Here is a 26,341-nt window from a genome sequence, read left to right as displayed (position 1 = left end):
TGTCAAGTATTAGGCCACATGGGCAGGGAATGCTCTCTGGGAAATACAAGTCTCAATGGATGGGCAGGGTCTGGGGGCCCCTTTCCATAATTGTGGCACCCATGGAAAGGCTGGTGGGGACGCCCAAATCATACCTGTCAAAGCAGTCCATTGCCCATGCCCCCTCCCGTGCAGCGAAGAAGTCAATGGCCTGCCTTAGCCATGCACTGAGCATGTGCAGAAGTGCTGGTGGGAGTGGCTGAAGTGAGCCGTTGACGTCTTCAATGCTTAGGCAGCACAGAAGGGGGCTCGTGCAGTGGACTGCTTTGGCTGGTGAGCCTGGGCGTCCCTCCCAGTAAAGGTAGGATTTAACCCCACCAGGGGTGGGGTGGGGTGGGGAGAAGAGATGAGAGAAAATGGGCCCTGGTCCTGATGCAAATTAAGAAGTCAGCAGGCACAAACATAACATAAGTTTCTATGTATATATCGCAAAAGCCTTTCGGTTCTATGCGGTTTTACAAAAGAGATGGGCTGGTCTTTGTCAGTGCGCTACAGTAGATAAAACATTGACATCAACACGTTAACAGTTTCACATCGACAGGCTTCTTTGGAGGGATTGTAAGAATTTTGAGAGATTACGAGAAGACCCCCTGCTTCACCCTGTCTCTGACTTTTGCTGATTCAGCAGAAAATGCTCCCGATGTTGCCACATCCGTTACTTATCTGTGACCTGAGCTGTTACCTCGTGTCGGTCGGTGTCATGTGACAGAGCCTTTGACGCCATATCATTTGATGTCACAGGACAACGGGACGGTTCAGTTTCCAAAGGATTTCTTTTTGCCGTTGCAGGACAGAAGTGTCAGAATTTGGCGGATGGATACCTCTGGTCAGGTGACCTGTGTGGCAGTGGGATCTGGTCATACACACGGTGTGGGCACAGTAGCGTGTTCCAGGTAAAAATGCCCATCTCTTAGTTGTCCACCTCTGCATGATGGTCTGATACAAGGGGAGAAGGAAGGAAGTTCACTTCCGCTGAATAATAAGTTAAGGCCCGGATTCTCAAACGGTACCAGTCACATGACACAAACTATGGCACTGTTTTGAGAATCATGGTCTGTGTCAAAGATAGGCGCCGGAAATGTAGGGATTTACAGGGAAGAGAGTGTGGCGCAGTGGTTAAAGCCACAGCCTCAACACCCTGAGGTCGTGGGTTTGAATCCTGTGCTGCTCCTTGTGACCCTGGGCAAGTCACTTAATCCCCCCATTGCCCCCATTAGATAGATTATGAGCCCACCGGGACAGACAGGGAAAAATGCTCAAGTACCTGAATACATTCATGTAAACGTTCTGAGTTCCCCTGGGAGAACGGGATGGAAAATTAAATAAATAAAATAAATAAATACAGGCCTATCTTCGATGTAGAGTCAAGTTTCAAGTTTATTTTAAAATTTGATCAAACACTTATAAAAATTTCTAAGCAATGCACATAATAAAATTATGGAGAAACAAGAAAGTTAAAAGTACGAACATAGACCAAGGGAAAGGGGGTAAAACGAAAGGAAGGGGGAGAGATAAGAGCTACAGATCCTCCGTAATGTATATAGGAGCTCATGGTTAAGTTTCGTTGGTGGTTGGATAAGCTGGGTCTAGTGGTCCGAAGTTTCAAACGCCTCTTTTGACGTTCGGCACCGGTAAGCGTCTGTGTAGACATGATTCGGGTGCCTCGCAACACCTACTTTTTATTTTTCTTAATTAGTTTTTACCATTGCCGTGGGGGGGGGGAGCTGGCCGGAGGAGGTGGACACCTGCGGAGAGCACGAATTTGTGACTTGGAATGGAATGGGACGATGAAGGACACATTTGTCCCTTATTGGTTCTCTTTTCTCTGAATATTGTAGTTCTTACCTTTTTCCTTCTGTTTTCATTGGTCCATGGTTTAAGTTTTTTGTTATTCTAACTTTCTTCAATGAAGTCATATATTGTTAAGTTTTAATTTTGTTTTACAGTTGATGTATGTTGTTTCAATTTTTATTATCGTACACCGCTTAGAAGTTTGATTAGGCAGTACATTGTTCCCCCGGTCATTCGCGGTTCGCGGTCCCGGTCATTCACGGTATTTTCTGACTGCAAACCGCCTACCAGGAGAGGACAGCTGGAGAGGCAGGAGAGAGCAGCCAGAGCACTGGCAAGTGAAGGAAATCACTCGCTGTATGCTCCAACTACCTCTTCCTGCACTAAAGTCGGGCCTTACCTGCATGTCAAAGCAGCTCCTGATTGGTGAGGCCCAACTTTAGTGCAGGAAGAGGCGGTCGGAGCATACAACAAGTGATTTCCTTCACTCGCCGGTGCTCCAGCTGCTCTCTCCTGTCTCCCCCACGAAAAACCGTAGTGCGATTTTTCAAGATTCGCGGGGGTTCCTCGAACAGAACCCCCGTGAATATCGGGGGAGTACTGTATAAGAAATTTTAAATAAACTTTAAACCACACCATTTATGGCCAGTTAAAACACTTAGATGCTGTTTGGGCACCTTCCAAATGTCGTCGTTTTAAGAATACGGGCCTAAGTGCCTATCTGTAATAAAGGCAGTAGATGCCATCATAATTGGGTATTAGGCTTCTGCCTAACCTTTTCAGGAGCAGAGGCAAAGGGCAGTAAGTTCATGGCAGAGAAATCAAGATTAGAACAACCAAGAAAACATGTTTTTATCCATTTTCCCACAAATCAGCCAGAACGTATATACTTCCTTCTTTCCACTGTTGTAGGGCAGCATTATAGGGATAGGATTTGGGACTTGTATACCACCTTTTTTGTAGATTCCATACAGGTACTTCGAGCATTTTCCCTGTCTGTCCTGGTGGGCTCACAATCTTGGGGCAGTGGAGGATTAAGTGACTTTCCCAGGGTTTGAACCCACAACCTCGGGGTGCTGAGGCTGTAGCTCTATCCACTGCACCACACTCTCCTCCTGTGTCTTCTGTTCAGGGCAGAAGAGTCTGTTTTCAGTCCGTACAGGGCTGTAGAGGCCCTCTCATAGTTTGGGAATGCTTGACCTAATGTCTGCCGGTGCCTCTCGCGTTATTAACCTCGTCCTCCCCTAGCCTTCAAAGCTCTCAGCAGCTTTCTCTCTTGCTTTTTTTTCCCCTTTGTTTAAAATATGTAAACCGCTTTATTTATACGAAATGTGCTACAGCAAATACATCGAGCTAAGGTACTTGTAAAGTTTTGCGTTTCCAGCCCAGAAACTGAGACGCTAAGGTTGGCGAGGTGAGACGGCATTCCTTACACACCATATCATTTAGACAGCTGCAGACCGTCACTGGCAGGACCCCGGGGCACTGCATTACAGGCTGTAGCTGAGCAGAGGTCAGAGACCAGGTCATCTTTTCTCCTCAGGTTGAAAGAAGCCTTTATAGTCAGCGGCAGCCAGGACTGCACCATGAAGATCTGGAAGCTGCCAAAGTCCCTTTTATCCAAGGACAGAGGAGACGTGAGCTCGGTGCCCGAAGCGTTACACGCCCACTTGACTGAGAAGGGCCATGACAAGGTAAGACTCCTCGAAGGTCTCTGATTCATTCAGGCAGTAATGGCATCAGTTCTCTTGAATTTTCTTCGTGAAGAAAAATCATTTATTACATTTAAAGCCAAATTAAAGGCATTTAACTTATCTCAAGCATTTACCTTATAGGTTTTTTTTTTAGGGGGGGGAGTTATGGGTTCCCTTTTTTTTCCTTTTCCCTAATATCCCAGTGCAAATTTTATCATAATTTATCCTTATTGTTCTTCCCTTTAAATGTACAGTGGTACCTTGGTTTACAAGTGCACCGGTTTGCGAGTGTTTTGCAAGACGAGCAAAACATTCGCAAAATCGGCGCCTCAGAAACTGAGCGCGCTTCGATTTGCGAGCGCGCCCCCCCCCCATGAACTGGCACCCTCCCCCGTGACCTGAGGTCCCCCCAACCCACCCGAACCCTCTTCTTACTTTGCTGTAGCCTCCGCAGTGGCACCGGCACCAGCATGTCCTATGCGTGGTGCTGGTGCCTGAAGACCTGCTTCCTGTGCTGGGCCTTGAGCATGTGCCCATGCTCAAGGCCTGAGAGTTCACGTCGAACGTGAGCTCTCGAGGCCCATCACAGGAAGCAGATCTTCAGGCACCGGCACCACGCACAGGACATGCTGGTGGAGCAGGTTCCAAAGCTATAGGGTTGGCACCAAGATTCCATTGAGCTCAGAGGAAAACATTTCTGTTTACTACGAGTCTTGTGAATCCATCACATTAGTGCTGCTACATTATAAGACCTCAAATCAGGTAAACTGGAGACCCTCCCCCCCACACACACACACCCGTTGCATCTTATCTAATACTCATTTTAGATATCCAATTTGTGCACTTTTGTTCCTCCAGATAAATTTCCTCTCAATGGATCTAAGCTCCTCCCTCTTCCTCAACCCTATGGGTGAAGCCTGAAGAGGGTAGAGGAGTTTGGAATCACTACCAAAATTTTGACCAATAAGGAAATAGGCAGGTTTGCCCATCGCTGACAGACCCCTAATTTTCTCCATAATATTAGAAATGTTACGCTAATACATCATTGAGGGAGAGGGGTTCAGATAAATACCTAAATACTTCAGGGTTTGAGTCACCGATTTAATGGAGTGCGTGGTGCCTGCCTTATCATACCTTTCGCTCTTCAGGGGTAAGACATCAGATTTGTCACAATTCACGCAGAGGTCAAGAAAAGATCCACAGTGGCTGTGAAACATGGTAACTCTGCTGATGCCTGCTTACTTTCCACTTCCTCTTCCCTCTCTCAGTGTAAAGGGTTTAACTTTGCCACCAGATGTGGCTTTAGCAGTTCAACATGCCCAGGAAGCTAAAAGATAAAGCCTAAGAAAAATTGGCACCGGCACTGACCTACTTTATTCCCTGGATCTTCCCTAGGACATAAACGGCATCACAGTGTCCCCCAACGATAAACTGGTTGCTACTGGCTCACAGGACAGGACAGCAAAGCTGTGGGCTACGGAGGACTGTTCACTGCTGGGTGTCTTCCGGGGGCACAAACGCGGCATCTGGTGTGTGCAGTTCTCCCCCATGGATCAGGTTTTGGCATCGTCGTCCGCAGATGGGACACTGAAGCTTTGGGGGCTGCAGGACTTCAGCTGTCTGAAGGTAAGGTGCCCCAGAGATGCCAGCCGTCACCTGGCCAGTTTCTTCATCGTCTTATGGGGTGGATCAGGTTTATAGACTGACTGACAGGCCTGTGGTCCTGCTATGTAGCTGTTTAGAGGCGACACTTAGAGTGGGGGGAGGGTAGCTCAGTGTTAACTGTTGTACCAAAGGTACCATTTCCATTCCCAGTTTTGGCCCCATGGTCTCAGCCATCAACTCACAGTCCGATGGCACTGCAGTGGCAGAGCAAGATGGGAGTGAGGAAGGAGTTGTAAATGCTTTCCTGAAATTTTGTGATACAGTGTGGGGAGGATGACGTTTAAGAACTTGTTAAAAATGTGTCTGACTATTTTGCTTTCCTGTGTTACACTTGTTTGTCTTTGTATGGATTGTAGGGAGCTCAAGGTAATGTGTATGTAATTTGTAAACCTCATAGGCAATATGTGGTATATACATTTTTAAATAAATAAAACTGTAGAAAATCCTTTGGGTTTCTGTACCACGGCCTGTTCTAAGTGAGCAGAAGCAGCTGGGGCCAAAAATGGAAAAAAGCAGAGACGGATTCAGACAAGACCCAGGATGACACTGAGGGGCCCGCGAATAATAATTTTAAAAGAAAGTTTAAGCAGAGCATCTGTCTCCGGCACTTTCCTGCCTCGTTCTTGGAGTGGCAAAAATGCTTCTTCACACTCTTTTCTCTCCATTCTCTTGCAGACCTTTGAGGGTCACGATGCCTCGGTGCTGAAGGTTATATTTGTGAGCCGAGGGACTCAGCTTCTCACAAGGTATGGTGATCGTCTTTCCAGTGTGTGCCACACCAATATTTGGGAAAAGGAGCTAGTCATCTTCCTGGCAGGGTCAGAGCAGTTTTTCGGGCATTCTCGTCCAATCAACTGCACTGACCTGAAGGGCTCATCAGTCGTAGCATGGATATCCTGTATCTTAATTGGATACTGTTTTGAGTGTGTTAATGTCCCGTCTCAACCTACGTGCCAGTGACAACAATGGAGGGGGAGGTGGGAGAGGTTATTGCTCACATCTGCTTGGTTGATAGGAGATTTTCCGCCTGTGATGATGTAAATGACACAGTTTCAGATCACACATAGCCTCTGACAGTAGATAAGGGCTGTAAGATGTACATATCCTGCCTGGTGATCAACCTCAGCACCCTGGGTTGTGGGTTCAATCCCACGCTTCTCCTTGTGACCATGGCAAAGTCACTTACTCCCTCCATTGCCCCAGGTACACTAGATAGAATTTGAGCCCACCAGGACAGACAGGGAAAACCGCTTTGAATATGGCAGTTTGCAGGTCCCAATCCCTCACGTCTTCCCAGCATGTTTCCATCTTTCTTCAAGTCAATTTTTCTTTTGGTCTTCACCACCTCCTATGTAGAAATATTTATCTCCACAAGGACTGTATTATGTTGGGGCTCTGACTGAGAACTAAACTCCAGGTGAGCTTTTAACTGTCCTGTGCAGTCCCCACAGAGTCAGTATTTCTCTGTCTCCGGCAGATAATGGATTTGCTAAACCTGTTCAGTCCAGTTAGACCTGGAGGGTCCTTTCTTTTCTCCCTATTCAGTTCCTACATTCCAAAACTCTCCACAATGACTGTTACAACTTGGGGTTTAGCTGTGCATTGCCCACTCTGCTCTGGTTCTTCCAGATTATTGGAATCGGGAACCAGCACGCTCTAAAGGTCTTTCTGGATTATTTCTTGCATTAGAGGATGCTGTTCAAACCTTGCTAAGTATATTTCTGTCTTATATTTGAGATCCAGACTTGTATAGTTCAAATTTTTTATCGACATTTAATGACGATAAATTACAAAAATATCCAAACTTTCCATACATGTTCTTGATGGGTTACTGAAGATTTGTTTATATAAAATGTAAAAGTCCTTAATGACCCACAAGCAGTAAAAGTTTCATTAGTGGAAAGGGAGGTCTTGAACAACAGAAGGGCGACTCGGGTTTTTGTCTTCATTATGGTCCTGGTCACAAAGGGAAAAACAAAAGGTTTTGAATGCAAAAACTAAGAATCTTTAAGACCAAAAAAAAAAAAAAAATCAATTGCATAATTATTGCCTGTAGGTTTCAGCACAAAATTAACTGAGAATTAAAACCGCTTTGCATTTCTTCTTTAAATGTACCAGAGCACCAGAAAAAGCAAGAGAATAAAAATCTGCAAACCAGAAACTTTTCTCTTACCAGGGGAGTCGGGGGGAGCGATAACATGCTCTGAAGACTGGAGGGTATTTCAGTCAAATGTCATCTATGCAAAATCAGGGGTGATAATACAGCTTCTATACAGATTCAGGTCCTTGAGTTTCAGCAGACCATGGGCTATTTTGGGAGTCCTTTTCTGGACCTCTTCTAGCCTTTTGATGATACCTGTACAGAAGCAGGATCACCTCCAGGGTGTGGAAGTCTCACGAACTCCATCTTTAGGGAATTCTTCATCTGGTCCTATAAGGATGTCACAAATATCCACTTCCTCCAGGACCCATGTGCTGGGTTTACTTTTGTATCATGGTGTTAATATCTAACGCGTCAGGCTTCTTGTATGATGGAAAGGGGCAGGAGGGGGGAGGTGTGCAAATCCATCTTTATGCTTCTGGGATATCCCCAAATGCCATTTCATCCCCTGGAAAGACAGGAAGCCTAACACGCAGGCTGTGGCCAAAGTCCTTCCTGAAAAGCCTTTTCTCTCTTTTCTTCATAACAGCGGATCTGATGGTCTCTTAAAGCTTTGGACCATTAAAACCAATGAGTGTGTGAAAACCTTAGATGTTCACGAGGATAAAGTCTGGGGCCTACACAGCAACAGACAAGATGACACAGTAGTGACCGGCTCCAGCGATTCCAGCATCGTCTTATGGAAGGTAACATCTGAACCCTGGGTATAAATATCTGTGCCAATCCCCCGATTGTACAATGCCTCTCTACTGGCTGCTCTGCTATCTCAGATGTGAGGTGCTTTGGGAGAGGGAGTCAGGGGTCAATATAGACACCCGATGGCCGGAAATTCTGGATTTCTACCTGAGAATCTAAATTTGACTTATAGATCCTCCCTCCCACATTTTTCTTATGATGTTGGTACTCAAATATACCAAGACATCAGCTCCTTCCCCGCACCATCTAAAATCTTTTCGAGGTGATGCATGAGGTCTGCCACTTTCTCACCAGGCAAGTGCTTCTCTTGCCCACTAGCCACTCTGCTATCTACATACCTAATAATAAAATTTTCAACTAAAATGGCCTTTTGTCCTGGGCAGAAGCCCTAAAGACACATTCTCTGTATATTGTATCCCCCTGGAGATTGGGTGTTGGCTGCAGGATTGCTTCTTGCCCTTCCAAGGTAACGCTGGTTTGACTTCAAGGAAGTAGACTGGAGACAGAACTGTCCTCTTTGTCTGTCTCCTTCAAGTCTGTTCTAGCCATGAAAATTTGGACTCATTCTTTGTGAGCCAGGAACTTTTTGCAGCAAAGACACACACGTGATCTCCTACATGTGGCACTCGATGCAAAAGATTGGATAACATCCATCTTGATGCTGTCTGCATCTTAGTTTGGGTGAATTGTTTATTTATACCTATGTTAAAATGTTAATACCAATGTTGATGTACTTGATGTAAGTTATAAAATGAATAAAGAATTTAAAAAAAAAAAATGTTGCTAAGAATAGGGGCACTAAACTAATATAAAGGGTTATTTGGTCTATTTTATACAGTGGTACCTTGGATTCCGAGCATAGTCCGTTCCAGGAGCATGCTCGTAATCCAAAATGCTCGTTTATCAAAGTAAAGTTCCCCATAGAAAATAGTGGCAACACCAAAGATTCTTTCCAGAACCCGGGGTCTGTACCTGTCGGGTGCCGGGTGCTGCAGCGCCGTCTCCTCAGTCCGCCTCCTCCGTCTGTCATCCGAAGAAGAACCCCACAGTGCCGCTTCAGAGAGATGCCTCCTCCATCCACCGGCCAGCCGTCCACGTCAAATGCCCCCCGCATGCTGGAGAGCCCCCAGCCGAGCGCCGCCCCACCCGCACGACACGCACAACGCCGATGATTGACGCAACGCACAGGCGGGACGGCACCTGGCCGCGCAGGCCCAGACAGAGCTTCTCCAACCTGCGGAAGGCACCCGACGTGAAAGGCTGGCCGGAAGACAGAAGAAGAATTCCCCGAAGCGGCGCTTCCTGGACTGTAAGTGCTCTTTTGTCGGGGCAGTGCTCGGTTTGTGAGTCAAAAGTTTGCTGAGTGTTTTGCTCGTCTTGCAAAACACTCGCAAACCGAGGTTCCACTGTACTTTTATTTTTGGGTTTGCTTCTCACTAAACTGCAAATAAATAGTTGTTTGGGGTGAATAACTTGCTGATGAAAATGCTCTATGGTGAGCAAATGTTTAAACTATATATCCAAACCTAGAAATCTACAAATTCTTTTCTGCCCAGGCTTTAAGTCACCAAATCTCTCACTTTCCCAGAGAAGCTTTCTCCTTTCTCAGCGCTCCTTCAGAGGTAAAAGGGTTTGTGTGAAGGGAGAAAGGTGTAGAGAAGGGAAAGGAGAATGGGGTGAAGAGAAGAGGCGTTGCTGGTTATGGGGAGGGCACAGGTTAATGTTGACCTAGGACATTAGATATTCTGGGTCCATAAGCTGCCATTCTTCTGTTCCAGGATGTCACGGAAACTGAACTGGCGGACGCGCAGGCGAAGGAAGAGGAGCTGATTGAAAAGTGAGTAACTGAGTAAAGAAGAGGCAGGTGATGTTTAAGGGGCAGCCCTCAGCACATTGTGATTTTCCTAAGATTCGTGATAAAGAGAAACATGCGTGAACCTCAGTGGACAGCGCCGCAGGTTGATACAAAGTAATTGGCCAATCGAGTCTGCCCAGCTACGCCTGTAGGTTTTTTTGGTCTGTTTTAGGTTACCTTAATCTCTGTTTATTAAAATTTTTAAAAAATTAAGAGATAAAGAGGAACCCTTCTGTACTTATATGCTAATAAATAAAATACTATAAAAGCAGACTACAATAGATGAAAAAAGGAACTCCATAACATTGATAGAAAAGGCCGAACATCAAATGTCTTGTTAGAATAAGAAATGCAGCATACGGAGGGAGGTGGATTAACAATCTGTTTGGAAAGTGTTTTCTGGTACACTGCAGAACCCACGGTGTACTGGGTCTATGTTTGTAAGCTTTGGATTGTTTATATTTCAATAAAATGTGAGTTAAAAAAAAGAAATTCCACACACCCCATTGCTCGGATTTCCAGAGGGTCAAACGGCGCTACCGACCTGCTACTTAGAGCGCCTTTTGGTAGTACATTTGGCTGATACCATCTGTCTGTTATTCAACAGATTGCTTAAAGGTAGAGAGATTTGTTTCTTTGGAAATTCTTATATCTCCAACAACTAAACAGGCATAAAAACATCACCCAACAATACAGTCATAGAAATGAACAGACTCCATCTGTAATTGCATCAAAACAGGGAAAATAGGACGGACAGTGCAATAATAATTTGTCCATAATAAGTTTGTTGAAAAAGATGTGCTTTAAGCCGTTTTCTAAAAAGAAGCATGTCAGGGAGAGCGTGCCAGAAAAATGGGCCTGTAATTAGGTGGTTTACCTGGATCCAATTTACTGTTCTTGTTTCAGAGAGGGTGGTGATAACGCCTTCACAAGACGACTTGGTAGTAATAATAGCAATTCGCCGACTTGCTCACATTTGGTGTTTCTGCTCTTGGTTGATAATTAGTAGATTCTATTGATCGGTAGATTCTCAGTGATATGATTTTAGAGTAGGGTATGGTTTGATATGCATTGGAATGGGGTTAGATACTTTGGGGACCGAGATTTTGTTCTTCGGCCTTTCATTGTATCGATCATAAAATCCTATTCTGGTGTCTTCAGCAACTGGGAATAGTTTCCAAGTTTATTTCTCATTCGATATATTGAATTAGCTAAACGGTTTACAAAAGTAAAAAGAAAAGAAAAATAAGGTAAAACCAAGAGAAAATGTAAAAATAAAACCAATATCGTATATGATCAAATAAAATAAGGGTAAAGTACAGACGGAATCAATGGGAAAAAACATTAGGGAGTACACTTCCCCCTCCGTATTCGCGGTGGTTAGGAGCAGAGCCAGCCCGTGAATATTTAAAAAACGCAAATAATATTTGGGCCGGTTCTGCCCCTAACCCCCGCTTCCCCCGGCTATTTTAAGCCCTGTAAGCCTTACCTGGTGGTCTAGTGGGTTTTCGGGCAGGAGCGATCTGTCCACGTTCCTGCCCCGTGCAGATCGCTCACAGGAAATAGCTGCCTTGAGCTCCCATCATCTCTCGAGACCACTACTGGAGCTCAAGGCAGCCATTTCCTGTGAGCGATCTGCAAGGGGCAGGAGCGTGGACAGATCGCTCCTGCCCGAAAACCCGCTAGACCACCAGGTAAGGATTAAGGGGAGGCTCACAGGACTTAAAATAGCCCGAAAATTGAAAATGATTTTTTTGGTAGAAAATCACAAATAATCAAAACCGTAGATACGGAAACCGTGAATACAGAGGGGGAAGTGTAGAATTCCATTGAGATTCAACTAAAACAAAAGTGAGATGGGTACGGGGAAGTGGAATGATTCAAAAGGGATGGGGTCGCTTGTTAGGAAGGGTGTGTTGTTCCCTGCTAGAGTGTGGGTCATAAGAACATAAGAATTGCCACTGCTGGGTCAGACCCATGGTCCATCGTGCCCAGCAGTCCACTCACGCGGCGTCGCTCTGGTCAAAGACCAGTGCCCTCACTGAGACTAGCCCTACCAGCGAAGGAACTTGTCCAACTTTGTCTTGAATCCCTGGAGGGTGTTTTCCCCTATTTGAATCCCTGGAGGGTGTTTTCCCCTATAACAGCCTCCGGAAGAGTGTTCCAGCTTTCTACCACTCTCTGGGTGAAGAAGAACTTCCTTACGTTTGTACGGAATCTATCCCCTTTCAACTTTAGAGAGTGCCCGCTCGTTCTCCCTACCTTGGAGAGGGTGAACAACCTGTCCTTATCTACCAAGTCTATTCCTTTCAGTACCTTGAATGTTTCAATCATGTCCCCACTCAGTCTCCTCTTTTCAAGGGAGAAGAGGCTCAGTTTATCTATGTTTGAAGAGGAAGTGGGATCTCCCTGAAGAGAAATGTTTTCACTTTGGAGCGGAATTTTTCCAGCGAGAGTTCCAGCTCAATATCTAGTGGGAGAGCGTTCCAAAGCGATGGTACGGTAACTGAGAAAATGGCCTTTCGGGTGGTGTCATAAAATAGTTTGCAGACAGAGGGAATTACTAATAAGTTCTGATTATTAGATCGTAAAGTTCTGCTGGAAGAGTGTAAGACTTGAAATGTTTACCCATGAATGCGGGAAAGTGGCACGAAGTTGGCGCTGACCATTTGTAAAGATTTTTTTTCTCTTGATACTGGGGTTGGTCCTGGCACCCTCAGAAAGATTTGCCACCGATATACGTGAAGTTACCGATCTTGTGTCTTTCAGGACAGAGATTAAGATAATTTAACTTTTATTCATCGTTTGTGCGTTTTTCTATTTCCTTGTAATTGTTTTACGTGGATTATAAATCAAATAACCTAGAGGCAAAAACAGCTGCTACCGAAACATTTGTCTCCACATTTCAAGTTTATTAAAATTTCTGTTTAATCGCCTATCATGATTTCTAGGCGATGTACTGTAAAAAGGGACTATTTTTCATCATTATAAAAAACAGATTAACAATTGACAAAAATAATAACAGACTCAGTGTTGCAGAAAAGGGAGAAGGTAGAATGAAAGTGAATTCAGAAAAGGTTCAAACAAAAGGAAGGGGGAGATTGAGCTCAAATGCAGGAGAGAGATCATGGCCCAAATACGTCTTTGAAAAGGTAACTTTTTAATGCTCCTTTAAATTTGTCCAAGCTTTTTTCCTCCCTAAGGTGAGCGGGTAAAGAATCTCATACGAGAAGTGCCATTACCGAAAATATAGTTGTACGAAAAGTGTTGATGATCTTTAGAGAGGGGAACGTACAGTAAATGTTGAATAGTTGACCTAATTCAGTGGTCTCAACCGCAAACCCTTTGCAGGGCCACATTTTGGATTTGTCAGGCCTCAGAAAAAAGAGTTAATGTCTTATTAAAGAAATGACAATTTTGCATGAGGTAAAACACTTTATAAATCTTTCCTTTTGGCTAAGGCTTAATAATAATATTGTCATTTATAGCTAAAGAGACACACGATCAAGAAACTGTTTTATTTTACTTTTGTGATTATGATAAACAAATCGAGGGCCTCAAAATCGGACCTGGTGGGCCGCATGTGACTCCCGGGCTGTGAGTTTGAGTGATCTGGATGGCACATGGGGGATAAGAAGCGCGTCAATAAAGCTATGGACGTTTGTTTGAGTTTTGAATGTTAACAAAGCAATTTTATAAATTATTCTGTGGGAAAAGTAGCCAATGGGCTTTTTTCAAAAGTGGGGTGACCTTGTGCTACACTCTTTACAGATTCCCATTCTTTGAACGTTAAAACTGCCAACCAACACAGCAACTAAAGCGTAGGAGAAGTCTACCATTTCCAGCAGCCAGGCACCACTGCGCAGTTAACGTTAGATGCGGAAAGCCTGAAAGACGCTTCTCACATCAGAATATGTGGCCGAAAACGACATAGCATTCCGGTTTATGAAAGGAGGTGTGTGTCGGACAATATCGCGCCTTCTGATGATGTTCTGCTCTGTTTTGTTTTTCTTTCCCAGGAAGCAAGAACTCTCCAATCTGCTGCACAAGAAGAAGTATGTCCGTGCTTTGGGCCTGGCTTTGTTCCTGGACCAGCCTCATACAACGCTGATGGTGATAAAAGGTAAGCCTTGGGCTCCAAGCCACAGGCAGACGGAGCAGCGTGTACCGAGAGAACTTCTTGGTTTGTGTAGGAGCTTGAGTGAGTCTTGTTGACGTTTGTAGGGTGTTAAGATCACTCATGGCTGCTTTCAAAGCAATAGATTGCATCCTCATGCCAGCCTAATAGTGATGTGGGTATGAAGAACACGTCATAATCTTTCTGCACTAACTTTGAAAGCATGTTTCTGGGTCAATAAATCTATCAACTTGGCTTGTTAGTGAGGGCACCTTATTCTAGAGCTCTGAATTTGAAAACAATCTTGTGGTGCTTAGAAAAAAAAAAAAACAACTAAGTTTTCTTTGCCCCTTTTTACAGCCTAGAACAGCTTCTGAAAGTTCAGGCCACTGGTTTTCTGCTTCACACGAACCGCTGAGGTGTGACGGGCTCCTCTTTAGGTCTGACTTGGTTCTGTTTCTGAAGCCAGGGGTTATCGTTCATTTACAGAGCTGCTTTGAGATCTCAGATGGCTGGCCCCAGATCCAAGGCTTTGCCAGTCTGATTGTGACCTTGAAGCAAAGTGTCTTGGGGAGTTAAATTAGGTAGCAATACAGGGCTAGTTTCAGAGACCTGTATATTATTAGCCAGGCAAGTTTAATAACAGCTGAGGTGATTAGAGTAATTTAGTTAATAGGTTTCTTCTGGAATTCTGGTTGGGGGTGGGGGGGGGGGCTGTTAAGGTGTGTTGCAAACCTGGGGCTGTCCTATAGAGAAACTTTACTGCCTCTGAGGGTCTCCATCCCCCTCCCCCAACCTGCCTCAGGCTCTCATTCCCCAGGAAGTGCAGCAGCTCTGATGTAGGAAGGCTGTTCTTCAGGAAACTAAGACCTGCCTTTTCGGGCTCTGTGTTCACCTGTTCATTTTATTTTCCCTCTATAGCTATACTGCAAGAAACTCACGGGGGAGAGAAGTTAGAGGAGACCTTATCGAAACTGCGCCAGGATCAGAAAGGTTGGTTGGATGGGTGGTCTGAGATTTAGGAGACTTCTGGGATCTTTGAGTTGTAGTCCTGCTTTAAAGCGTTCTGCGTCTGAATTGGGGAACCTCTTCTCTTGATGGGATTCAGTGCGCAGAGTGTGAAAGTGAGGCGGTAAGAGCTGGAATGCTTTCTACTTCAGTCTGAGCCTGTCACCCATGTCTTTACTTCCTCAGAGTCTCTGCTGAAATATTCCAGCACCTGGAACACAAACTCTCGGAATTGCCACGAGGCTCAGGCCATCATCGGGATCCTTCTGAGGCACGAGACCCCCGAGATGCTTCTGCAGTATGGTGGGATCAAGACAGCTGTGGAAACACTCATCCCATATACCGGTGAGTCGGAACTTCTTAGAGGTCCTACACCCCATTGGGAACCTGGTGTTCGCCCCCACCCCCTTCCCCGCCAAAATTCATGGACTGAGAATCGCTATGAATGGAGACGCTCATTCACTTTCCCTTGAAGTGTGTCCAGAGGTAATTTCAGGTCCCCTGATTTGCAGGAAAGCTGCAGTGGTGTACCCCCGAACCAGGTGACTCCCCTCAGACCAGTGGCTGTTAAATTTTGCCTGTGTATTAGCTTCATTCTCCGACTCGTAGATTTGGTGATGATTCTCTTGATGCACTGAAGGGGGCTGCAGATCTGTGATATGACAACGAGTGGTGTATTTCTGGCAGATTCCTTGAGGATCTGTCTTGGGGGTTGCAGTGTATCTGACCTCTTTACAACAGCTTATCATGCCTTTACAGGGTCACACAAGAGAGAGTCCTTGCTCCGTGGAGCTTAGAATGTACACAAGACAGATAAGATCATTTTGATACCGGGGAGGTCATTAAAATCTAGACATCTGTGATCTGGAAGGGCCAAGGTTTCAGATGGGGAAATCAGCCTCAAAAGACAGGTGTTGATTGGTCAGGGAAGGGTGAGCTTGTTCAGGATTAAGGCATAACAAAGTAGAAATCCCATGTCAGGCATTGGCTTAAGGGAAGGCTTATGAGAGGAGAAATGAGCTGGGGAGCCTTCAGCTGTCTGCAGTAGGGGTTGGAGAGCTAATGCAGTGCCTTAAGAAAGAGACTTCCATGGTCGAATCTCCTCGTGCAGCTGAATGTTGGGGACAAAGAGTTCAGTAGAAGGCCTAGGACAAAGATTGGATAAGGGTTTGATGTATTCATTCAGAAAGGGACAGATTTTGAGGATATTAAAGAGAAAAAAAATGACCCTTTACAGCAGTGTTCTGGACATTTGTGGGTAAAGGGAGAGGCCTCAAGGCTGTAGACTCACAAACTGTGATAACTATAATATGGTTGTCTAGTTTTTTTAAATGTATAACTTGCTTGTAGAAATGAGCTCCAAGTAGCATTTACCATAGATTTCAAAGTTTGCCTAACTTGGTCACTTTTTTCAGAAAATGGTGCAAATATTTCACATTATCCTGCAGGAGCTTTGGCTGAATTAGCAATGTTTCCTGACAGTGACAAAAGCTGTCGGCCCTTATTCAGATTGTTCTGGTTACCTTTCTTGCTTGCTTGCTTTTTTTTAAAAGATTGAAGGGGTCGCTGGGGGCTTTCCTCCTGGCTTGACCTCGCTCTCTCTCAGCGGGTCTTTTAGCTTTCAATCCTTCTAAATCTTTGGCCTTCGTAGAGTTAGATTTTTTTCTTAGATATTTTGGGCTCTGAATGTTGTCCCTCTTCCTGCTGCCTGGTATCGGCTTGTACTTTTGACTTTGCTAAGACCATGCGTTCTCCTTTCCTCACAGAGCGTCACCTGCAGAGAATGGGGCGGCTGTTGCAGGCCTCCATGTTTCTGGACTTCATGTGGCAGAATATGAAACTGAGCGATGCCTCCTCTTCCTGGGATGGACAGAAGCTTCCGGAGCCAATCACGGCCTCCTTACAACTAGAAATGGAAACTGACTGAAGAGTTGGCCATGAAGGGGGGGCCAGGAGCCGAACACCAGCAAAATCCTAACAGGAATGCGCTGAAAGGAAACCTGAGCCTCAACGCTGCTCTCCTTTATTGATAAAGCTCCTCTGGGGCCCCTTGGAAGGAGGAGAGGCAGGACCAGGGGCCAGAGGTCATGGTGCAGAGCTGAGTTATGTCCCGTAAGAACCCGGGACACTGGACAGCATCTGTTAATCAAATTCCCTCAGAGCTTAACCTTAAAGACCTGCTCAGCTTCCACAACCCCCCTGCATCCCAGAGCATGTGCAGTATCTATACTGGAAGGGGGTTGTATTAGAATCCAGAAGGGTGTCTTAGCGAGAGCAGCTTGTCAGGAGGCCCAAGACTCAAAGCAACAGGTCAGGAGGCTGCCTATCACCCATGAAAGACCTCTGACAGAGTCGCTTTTCACTTTATAGTTTGGAAGAAAGCAGAGTGAGTCTCTTTGTTGCTACCAGCGTATAAATTTTATTTGTTTTGATAAAAAAAATATTAACATCAGCTGGCTGTAGATGTAAAGTGTTGGAAATATACATTAAGAAACACTGAGTTGAGGGAGGGGAAGAGGTTGCACAGAAGTTAAATTTGGCAGAGTGGAAATATCCAGCGCCTCCATGAATATTTTGGGGTGGGGTGATTAAGATCCTTAATTCAGCCAGCAAACTGCAGTCAGAACAGCGATTCCTAACACAAAAATCTCTATATATTATAAATTAAATATATAAATATGTATAAATAGGGGATCCAGGTCTCGGTCAAAGTGGCTGGATGACCTGCTGGCATCTGCAGATCAGTTTAATGTATTTTGGCAACCAATAAAGAGTCGGACTTTACCCCCATTGTGGGTCATGGTATAACATCACAAGATGACAGAATCCTGCCCTATTTAGCTGCAGGAAATGCAGGTAATACATTCATGTTACATACAAATAAGAATACATATTAAAACATCAGAATATTCCAGGCCAAATGCACACGGTCCCTCTGAAATATAGACATCAGGGGATGGGAAGAACATGATCCTCAATGTGGGGGTGGAGAAAGCTGGGACAGAGAAGGGAGGAGCTCTGCTGGCAAGATTGACTGTTGTGTTCCTTGTAGAAACTGGTTCATCCTATGTGTTAAAAGCCAGAGTCCTTCATACCCAGAGGTGGGTGCATCAAATGAGATGCTTTCAATAGGGCCGACCTTCTTCCTCCCAGCTTTGATTCCCAGTTCAGCTCTCCCTTTCCCTGGGTTGGCTGGAAGCAACGCAGTATTCAGACATGCAGACGTAGATTTGAAATGTTTCTGTATCGAGCTGGGAATAAAGACAGCTCCATTAACGACCCTTCAGGAGAACAAGGAAAGTAGATCCTGATGGAAGTTAGTGCCTTGAAATTACACCAGGATTTAGACTGTCTCTCTTCTGGGAGGATGGTCTGGTTCTTCTTCTGGTCTACCTGGCAGTACTCTCTCCATGTGGGCTCAGACTGCAAGAAGGGAATCTTAACCTGATGGGAGAGAGTTAGATGATACTTAGCCATCCAGTTTAGTAAAAAGAGACAGATCTTGATGGACCTTATGTCTCAGTCTGACAGTTCTTCTGTTCTTATCTTGAAATCTGATTCAAGTGGCATCGGCTTCTCTTTACTCCGTGTTTAAAGGGAGACACATGTCGCCAAGCGTTTCTGTTGACATGATATAATCTTTCCATTTTGATTTGAAATTGACTCTCTTATGTCTTTCAGTCTCTAGTGCCACTGGTTTGGGCCAGAGCTGCTTTGCCTTGTTCATGCAAGGGGCTCAGCTGGGCTTTGCTTTGGTCCTCTGCATCGCTCTCTTTGTTACCGAGCTGCAATTTTTAAGTATTTCCTGGGTTGTTGGCCTGGAAGGCACCTTGGGTGCGTGAGAAATAGAATTCAAATCTGAGGAGCTAAGGGATGGATCAGAACCACTCATTGACAAATTTTCATCATAGCCAGAATCTTTTCTCTGTTTTTCTAGGGCAGGGGAATGATATAGCTCTTTCTGAGTTGCAAAACCAGGATTTGCAGAACTCAAATTCAGTTCCATCCTTTCCACTTTAGGCAGATTCGGCACCAGGGGAGAATGGATTTTGGCCATAGTCATGTTTTGATTGCTTCCTTCAGCATTCACTGATAAACCACTCAGTTCCACCGGCAGCAGCGACCTGCCCTCGTTTTCCACCAGGGTTGGTAAACCAGTCACGGACCTTGATCTGGTTCGGTCCAGTAATTTCTTTCGGTTTGCATTGCTGCTGTGTAATGTGTTGCCTTCAGATATCCTCCGCTGGGCCAACGCATTCATGTCTGAGCTGTTGATTGTGTCCAGGCTGGAGACGGATCCATATGCCTCCTTTAACACAAGCTGGAATTTCTGGTATGGGTTTTTGTATGGCCGGAGGTACATGGAGGGGACATAACCAGCTTTGCCATTGTACCTGGAGAAAAATAAAGCACAAGACTAAGGCAACTTTCAAACCAATCGGCCTACATGAAAATAAAACGCTGCATAATCTGTAATATGTAGAAATGAAACAAAAACATAAAGGAAAGAGAGAATACATTTTTTATTGGACTAACTTAATGTAGCTCCTTCTTCCTCAGATCACCACACCTTCAAAGCATAAATTCTACCTCAGGAGTTGTTTTTATATAAAGAGAAAAAAAAAAGACCAACCCAAAACTTTACTTAACAAAGGAGCAGACCCCGAAGCTGTAGTTTTTGCCTGACTCTGGACAGGCGTACAGCTGGAAAAAAATTGTGGAAGTGGGGGGAGGGACTCAGCCACCCGAGTGACATCCCTGAGGTTAGACGGACCCCTAAACTCTGTCCGGGCCAAACAAAAGGGGCACTAATCGCATCCTACAGGCCCTAACCAAAGGAAAGACTGCTCAGGCTGGAGACGGAGAACAGACTGATTGTGCTTGGAGTGCACAGCCAAAAGTCAATGTGTTCTCAGTCTCTGCTGGCAGAGGATTGTAAACCCATTTGTTCTGTACCGGTCTGGAGGGTAGATAAAGAAATGTGGAGGTCTTTAATGCAAATGTTTCCCAGCTGCATAAAATATTCAAGAATTGCAAAGGCGTATGTGGCATTCTGGTAACATTCCCAAGCTCTAAGGCACGGTTATCGGAGAGCAGAGCTCAGATGTTCTGCCAAATACTCTCAACAAAATTTAGGATATTGTCAGTTTGGCTGGCCATCTTACACCCCAGCTAGTTATATGTTGTGAACTCACCAGACCAGCCACCAGCCATTCTCCGATTTCTCAAGGACTTCAATGATCACTCCGTTCGCCACAGACAACTCGTCAGCGCTCTGTGCTTCATAACCTTTTGCGGCAAAGTAAAATACCCCTGCAGAAACAGAGAAATCCATCCAGTAACAGTTTCCACACACACTACACAAATTAATATGTTCAGGGAGCAGATCAAAGGCCAAGGGGTGGCCTAGCAGTTAAAGCAACGGGGGGCAAATGTGTTCTCTTTATATTTCATGATTCTTCTACACCATTTTCCTGATACAATGTCATTCAAAACGGTTTACATTTATATTTTTTTTAAAAACCCAAAACAAAGGTGGAAACAGAAATTAAAGAATCAAATGACAAAAACAGAATTTGATTAAAATCCTAAGATTTACAATCAGTGTAGCATTTTCAGTTTCTTCGTAAATACGAGAAGCCTGGGTTCTAATCTCAAATCAACAGGCAGCATAATAACTGTGGATCAAAAATATTCAAAACTTTGCATCTCCATCCTACTTTTCTTCTGTTGTCAACTTCCAACTCGTGATTTTTTGCAAATGGGGATTTGTTGTAGCCAAATCTTAAGCATCATTCAAAAAGGAAAGCTGCAAAATCCAACCTGACCCCCTTCCCCCCCCCCCCAAATTTTTGTAAGGGCCAACTTAAAAATCTGGTGCCTGTTTTCTTTTCTTGCAGCTCAGCAGGGTTAGACTCTAAGCATGTCCAGACACTATAATTTTGGTATCAAGTTTTCCTGCAGTGAGAAATGTTAAGCTTAGTAAAGACCAGCTAGATTTGCAGAGCATAAGGAATGGATGATGGAGGGCAGGGATTCTACCTGACCCAGGTAAACTAAACTAAACCTTAGGTTTGTATACCGCGCCATCTCCGCAAGATTTACCTTCTCTTGCCCAGGCCCTGGTATGTCCATTCTCATTGGCTCTGATATGTTTCTTCAGATAGGGAGCTGGGAACCAGGCTAACTGCTTGTCCTCGTTCTCAACCAACCACCAGCCTGAAAGAAAAAACAGCAACAGGTGTTGGACTCTAAACATTTGAGACTGTCAATCAGCTTGTGCCAGGCCAGTCCCTGAGTCAATTAATGGATGCTAAAGCCCCGTCTGGGCAAATGGCTTTTCTCAGGAAACGAAGCACTTGCATGCGTCAATGCCCTAGACACTGTTGCGGTTCACTTAAGTTCTAGCGTGCATAGTTGCAAGGGGGTGTCTCCCAGTATGTGCTCTTGCCACAGACATCTGCAGTAGCACTAGGTCTATGGCTAACGTGACTGCACGTGCCGAAACGTCTGATGCGCTAAGGCCGGGTTACACTTAAATTGTATAGCAGAATCTGGGCGCTCAGATGCCATTGTAGAAGACTCGCCGTGCACCCACTTACAGAATTACCTTAAAATGTAGAAAACCATCAGGCCAGCCACAGGATGCCACACAGACTCCCCTGTCCTCCCTCTCCCCTAGGAATCCATTTCTCCCTCACACACACACTCCTACACATTAATCTGATTTGCATCGCATTACACCAAGATAAGGATCAATTTTGTAAAAGGTGAGCTTGGAAATCCAGTGGCAACTAGCAGTCTGCTGTGATTTGTCCATCCGTCACTGGGCATGAATGCAATACCTGTGGTGTCCTTGAGCAGAACCTCCAGTATCTCATCCTGCATCACTCGGAAAGGCCGGTTCTTGGTGTCTTTTGTCTCGTAGGCTTCGATGCACAGGTACCTCTGGGACATGACGGGCTCTGTCACGGGGGTGAGGGTCTCTGTGCCAGCAGCTCCCTTCGTCCTCTCCCCAGCCTCTGGCGGCATTATCACAATGCTGGAAACAAAATGCATTTCTTTAGCACTCTCCAGACCAGTAGAGGTTAACTTTACAAGTGGGTATATATCTGATCATGACCAGCAGGTGGAGACTGAAAACAAAACTTTGGGACAGTATATCCTAGCCCCTCCTCTCTATTTCCCTCAGTCTTCTTTCAGTCTCCAGCAGGTGTGAGTGATCTGTGCCCATCTCCCTTGGTAGGGCTGTTGGAATTTGTTTAGGGGTTTATTGTCCCTGTTTTTGGCCGGACGGAGTTTGGTCGGGCCCTGTTTGGGGGTCCGTCCGACCTCGGGGGTGTCAAACCCGGCGGGTCTCGAGCGGGGTCCCTCCCCCCACTTCCTCCACCTCCCCACATTTTTTTAGAGGAGCCTCAGCAGTAAGCCTTGCCCCCTAAGTCAAGCAAGGCATATTGCTTCGAGAGCCTGTGGAGTCTGTTCTGTAAAAAAAAAATAAATAAATAAAAATCCTGAGGTAGTGCTGGTCTGAAGGGTTGTTTCCCTTTAAGAAAACTGTATTTTACTGTATTTTTTCATGTAACCGGCACTTTTTTATAGCTAGGTCGCGTATGGAGCAATTGTGCCCTTCTCCGGGGGAGTAGGACACAATTGAGTCCAGCCGCGAGGCACTCGCGGCCGGCCTGAACTCGGCGGTTTGGGTCGGTGAGGTGGTGGAGCTCCGTCGGCAGCGGCTGCAGGCGCCCAGAGCTCCCCGCCGATGGTGCCTCGCGAGTCGGCTTGGAGCAGTGGGGAAGCCCGGTCTTCCACAACCGCCCACGGAGGGATTCCCCGAAGGATTCCCTCTCAGCTGATTTTTTGACAGCTGATGCCGACTTGCCTGTCTTAGCGGCTGAGACTGTTCAGTCTTCTCAGCCGCTACAGGCCATGGAGGGAGCATTTTTGGCGGGAACTTCGCCATTTTCTTTGTCTGGCCCCTCCATTTTGTCTGCAACCTCAGGTGACCTTCCCCCTGTATGGCGAACACTCTGTGACGTTCACAATACCAACCAGATGTATTGGTCTACTACTCACAAACAGGAATTAGCCAGTTAAAGTTTACAAAGTCAGGAAACATTCTGTCCCTTGGAAGTCCATATACTGGAGGTTTCTTTGTACCCAGGAAGTCTGGCCCTGGGGGTCCCTTTATTCCCTCCCCCAGGAGTGTACCCCGTTTCTGGGGTTTATCTAGTTTTGAGAGGCTCCATCCATTTCTTTGTACTCTGAGCCCAAGAAGTGGAACATTCTGGAGCTTAGCAGCAGGTGGTGTGAAGATTGATTCTTGTTTTAAATAAAATTGGGTGGTAGCTGTGTTAGTCCACTTTTAAAGGTAATACCGTTTTCTTTGGACTATTGTTATAAATACAAACCTGTCTTCGGGAAAAGAAGGATTAAGATCCTGTGGATGGGGCACGAAGAACTGCGTCACATCTGCAGCCTGTGAGATCTTGGGGTCGGTGCAGAGCAGCTCGTGGGAGTAGGTTGCCAGTAGCTGCATTCGCTCCAGCTGCCGATTTCTATACTTGGTTCTGCCGAATATGAGGGGAGCATCTGCCAAGAAATACAAGCAAGAGTCAGTGACTTAGCTGAACTTTTCTGACTAGCGCTAATGCTCTCCTGCCTTTGCCTCAGTAATCCTACGTCAGGGTGTTTAGTGCAGGCACTGTTGGACATGACGGGCTGGTTGGACATGATGCTCCACAGGGCCTCCCCCAATCCTCCTGGGTGTCTATGATCATGCAAATCTTTTTGTATTGATTGAAAGGTGGAATTAAAGGAAAAGGAGCTGCCAAGAGTAACACATTTGGGCTGCCATTTTGTTCCTGCGCTCACTCTGGTACCGATGGTCCAAAATACCCCAGGAAAGAAGGTGCCCCCTCCCCCCCCTTTAAACAGTAGTTATGAGAGGTTGTAGTGGTTTGCTACTGTTTCACCTCAGTCACTGTCAGAATGACGTACAAGACAAGCTCCCCCTGCCCCAATCAGTGGCTCAGCTGTGGAAAGTTCATAGGCGTTACTCGGAAAGGATCGGGAATGCTATTCAGTCACCTTTCAGCTTTGGGATAATGCATTCCGACTTCCTCAGGAACCCGGCTTCCAGCGGGAATTTCTTCCTCAGGTTTCGCTGATGTAAGAAACAGAGAAAAGATCAGTGAAGGGATAATTCTCAAGAGCCCAGGATATCTCCCTCATCCCGTTCTCTACTTACATCCAATTTCTTAAACTCTTCAAAGGTCCTGTAGATGAGGATGTTGTTGTGATCTGACCACAGCACAGACAGCATAAAGAGCTGTAAAATAGGGAAAAATTATAAGATCTCAGTCTTGTAATATCACAATTGTATGTCAACAGATAAAAGAGTAGGTTTGCTAAACTATTCTATTGTCCTTAATGTGCATTGTTAATGAGTAGTGCCTACTGTGTAAATAACACCTAATACTGCGCTTTAGTATGAAGTTAAGTGGTAACGCCTAGAGAATTGTGTGGTGACAGAATTTGTCCCTGTCCCTGTGGGTAACTGCAGGAAACCATCCCCATGCCATCCTTTAAGGAGAGAGGGAAGAATCAGAGTATGAATGGGCCTAGCCACTGACCCTCAAGCCTTGCATTGAAGAATAAGAACATAAGAACAGCCTTACTGGGTCAGTAGCTCGTTCTCACGGTGGCCAATCCCCATGCTACCAATACAGGGCAAGCAGTGGCTTCCCCCGTGTCTAGAAGGACTGAGGTTCAGATAGAGAGATTACAGAAGGACACGGGATGGTTTCTCACTGTTATTCACAGGGACAAGTTTTGTCACCATGCCATTCTCTAGTAACATCTTTGCATTATTTATTAAGGAGCCGCAGAAGCGATTCAGTTCCTGTTGCATTGGCTGTGCCAGTACTTGCTACCGTGGCTTTGCAAAAGGAGCCCTGCCTCCTTCCTAAATTCAGCACTGTGACTTGTAATGAACAAAAGCCACCCTGGTCTCAAACAACGACCATAAATCCCAGGATTATTCTCATGTTCAGAACACCAGAGTCTATTATAAAGCTCATTTAATAAGGATGCAAAACAAATGGAAGAGCTCCTAAAACTGAAGCAAAAGACACATCCGAGCTAGCTTAGGAAACAGGAGAGCAAAGTGGCAGTAAAGCAAACATTCCATGAGATCCGGCGGATTCCTGCCACCGGATTCTCCAGATCTGCTTGAAGGCAAAGGCTGCTCCGGATCTCTTCTTACCTTCTGTTTGCGGTGCTGCATCACTCCGACGCCCTTGGCCTCCACTGGGTATCTGTTGCCGCTGCCACCACTCATGTTTCTTCTGGGAACACAGACAGCTTTTCTGATCTTTGATCAGCTGCCTGGCTGAGCTATTTATCCCTGAGGAAGGGGAGGGGAGGAGGCAGCAGAACGCCCTTAGGGCGGAGTGGCTGTGTTTCCTGAATTTCCAGGCTCAGGAAATCCCGGCCAGATCCTCCCATCCCTGGCTATTTACACACTGTCACACGTTCTAGCTCCAGCATCCCCCTTGGGCAAAATTCCTGAGCTCCAAAAAGCACCGAAGGGAATTTCTCCTTCTCCTCTCATTGCAGATAAACATATGTTTAGGTCATATAGGGAGTGGCTCTCTGGCTCAGGGACCATCAAATCCCAAGTGCAAAGAAAGCAAAAATCCCTAAGAGTGAACAGTTTTCTACATTTTTTTGGGGTGTAGTTTATTTTTTAATGAACCTTCCAGCAAGTCCAGTGCCGCCCCCCCTCCACCCCAAGATTGGCTTCAGATCCCCTCTGGTTAAGCCACTGCTTCTTTCAACTTCCCTCCTTGGCTCTTTAACGCGCTTGTACTATTTGGGTGGCTCCTACAGATTATTGTCATTCTCGAGGTATTTCCCAAAAGAACATTCATGCAACTCCATCTCTGGAGGTCGTGAAAAGTGAAGCTGACCCCAGGGGCTTAAGGACTGCCGTATCCCGTCCAAACATTGTATTTCTTTAAATAAGGGACAAAGAACATCTAGACTTAAACGCTTAGCTCGTTTTGTTTGCTTAGACTCGAATCTGGCATGACGTCACAGGTGTTCCATCATTGGCTGTCAATGAGTATGTTCAAAGCTGCTTTGCCATAGGAATGCCTTCTGCAGGGGAAAATCCCAGCTTCTGAGTTAATGATCCAGGTATTGCCTTGAAATGCACATGATAAACATTGTCATAACTATATGCCCTAAAGAAGGAAATGGGCTATCAGGAAATATTCATACCTCTCCTTGGTATTCTTTTGGGGTGTGGTGGG

The 26,341-nt window shown here is 45.5% G+C and overlaps 2 protein-coding genes across 6 annotated transcripts in view; one reads left to right on the top strand and one right to left on the bottom strand.

The window, feature by feature from the left end:
- Positions 1-17,810, top strand: part of TBL3 (transducin beta like 3) — a 35,155-nt gene extending 17,345 nt beyond the window's left edge. For all 5 annotated transcript variants that reach the window (XM_033963742.1, XM_033963744.1, XM_033963743.1 and 2 more), the window contains exons 13-22: positions 829-932; positions 3,374-3,524; positions 4,920-5,150; positions 5,865-5,935; positions 7,880-8,036; positions 9,825-9,883; positions 13,921-14,024; positions 14,940-15,011; positions 15,213-15,371; positions 16,793-17,810. In XM_033963742.1, coding sequence (XP_033819633.1) covers positions 829-932; positions 3,374-3,524; positions 4,920-5,150; positions 5,865-5,935; positions 7,880-8,036; positions 9,825-9,883; positions 13,921-14,024; positions 14,940-15,011; positions 15,213-15,371; positions 16,793-16,953 — 1,269 coding nt within the window. In that variant the 3' untranslated portion in view covers positions 16,954-17,810. The remainder of the gene's footprint in view (positions 1-828; positions 933-3,373; positions 3,525-4,919; positions 5,151-5,864; positions 5,936-7,879; positions 8,037-9,824; positions 9,884-13,920; positions 14,025-14,939; positions 15,012-15,212; positions 15,372-16,792) is intronic.
- A 151-nt stretch (positions 17,811-17,961) lies between these two features.
- Positions 17,962-25,400, bottom strand: LOC117369319 (NADPH oxidase organizer 1-like). Its single transcript, XM_033963746.1, has 8 exons — positions 25,291-25,400; positions 24,274-24,354; positions 24,114-24,189; positions 23,435-23,615; positions 21,872-22,068; positions 21,132-21,245; positions 20,222-20,339; positions 17,962-19,420 (listed from the first exon to the last, which is right to left on the bottom strand). The coding sequence occupies exons 1-8, from the start codon at positions 25,363-25,365 to the stop codon at positions 18,763-18,765; spliced, it is 1,500 nt and encodes a 499-aa protein (XP_033819637.1). The 5' UTR covers positions 25,366-25,400; the 3' UTR covers positions 17,962-18,762.
- Positions 25,401-26,341: the final 941 nt, after the last annotated feature.

This window comes from Geotrypetes seraphini, chromosome 11, assembly GCF_902459505.1.
Source record: "Geotrypetes seraphini chromosome 11, aGeoSer1.1, whole genome shotgun sequence".
In the NCBI taxonomy this organism is placed as follows: domain Eukaryota; kingdom Metazoa; phylum Chordata; class Amphibia; order Gymnophiona; family Dermophiidae; genus Geotrypetes; species Geotrypetes seraphini.
This window is presented reverse-complemented; position numbering and strand designations above follow the sequence as displayed.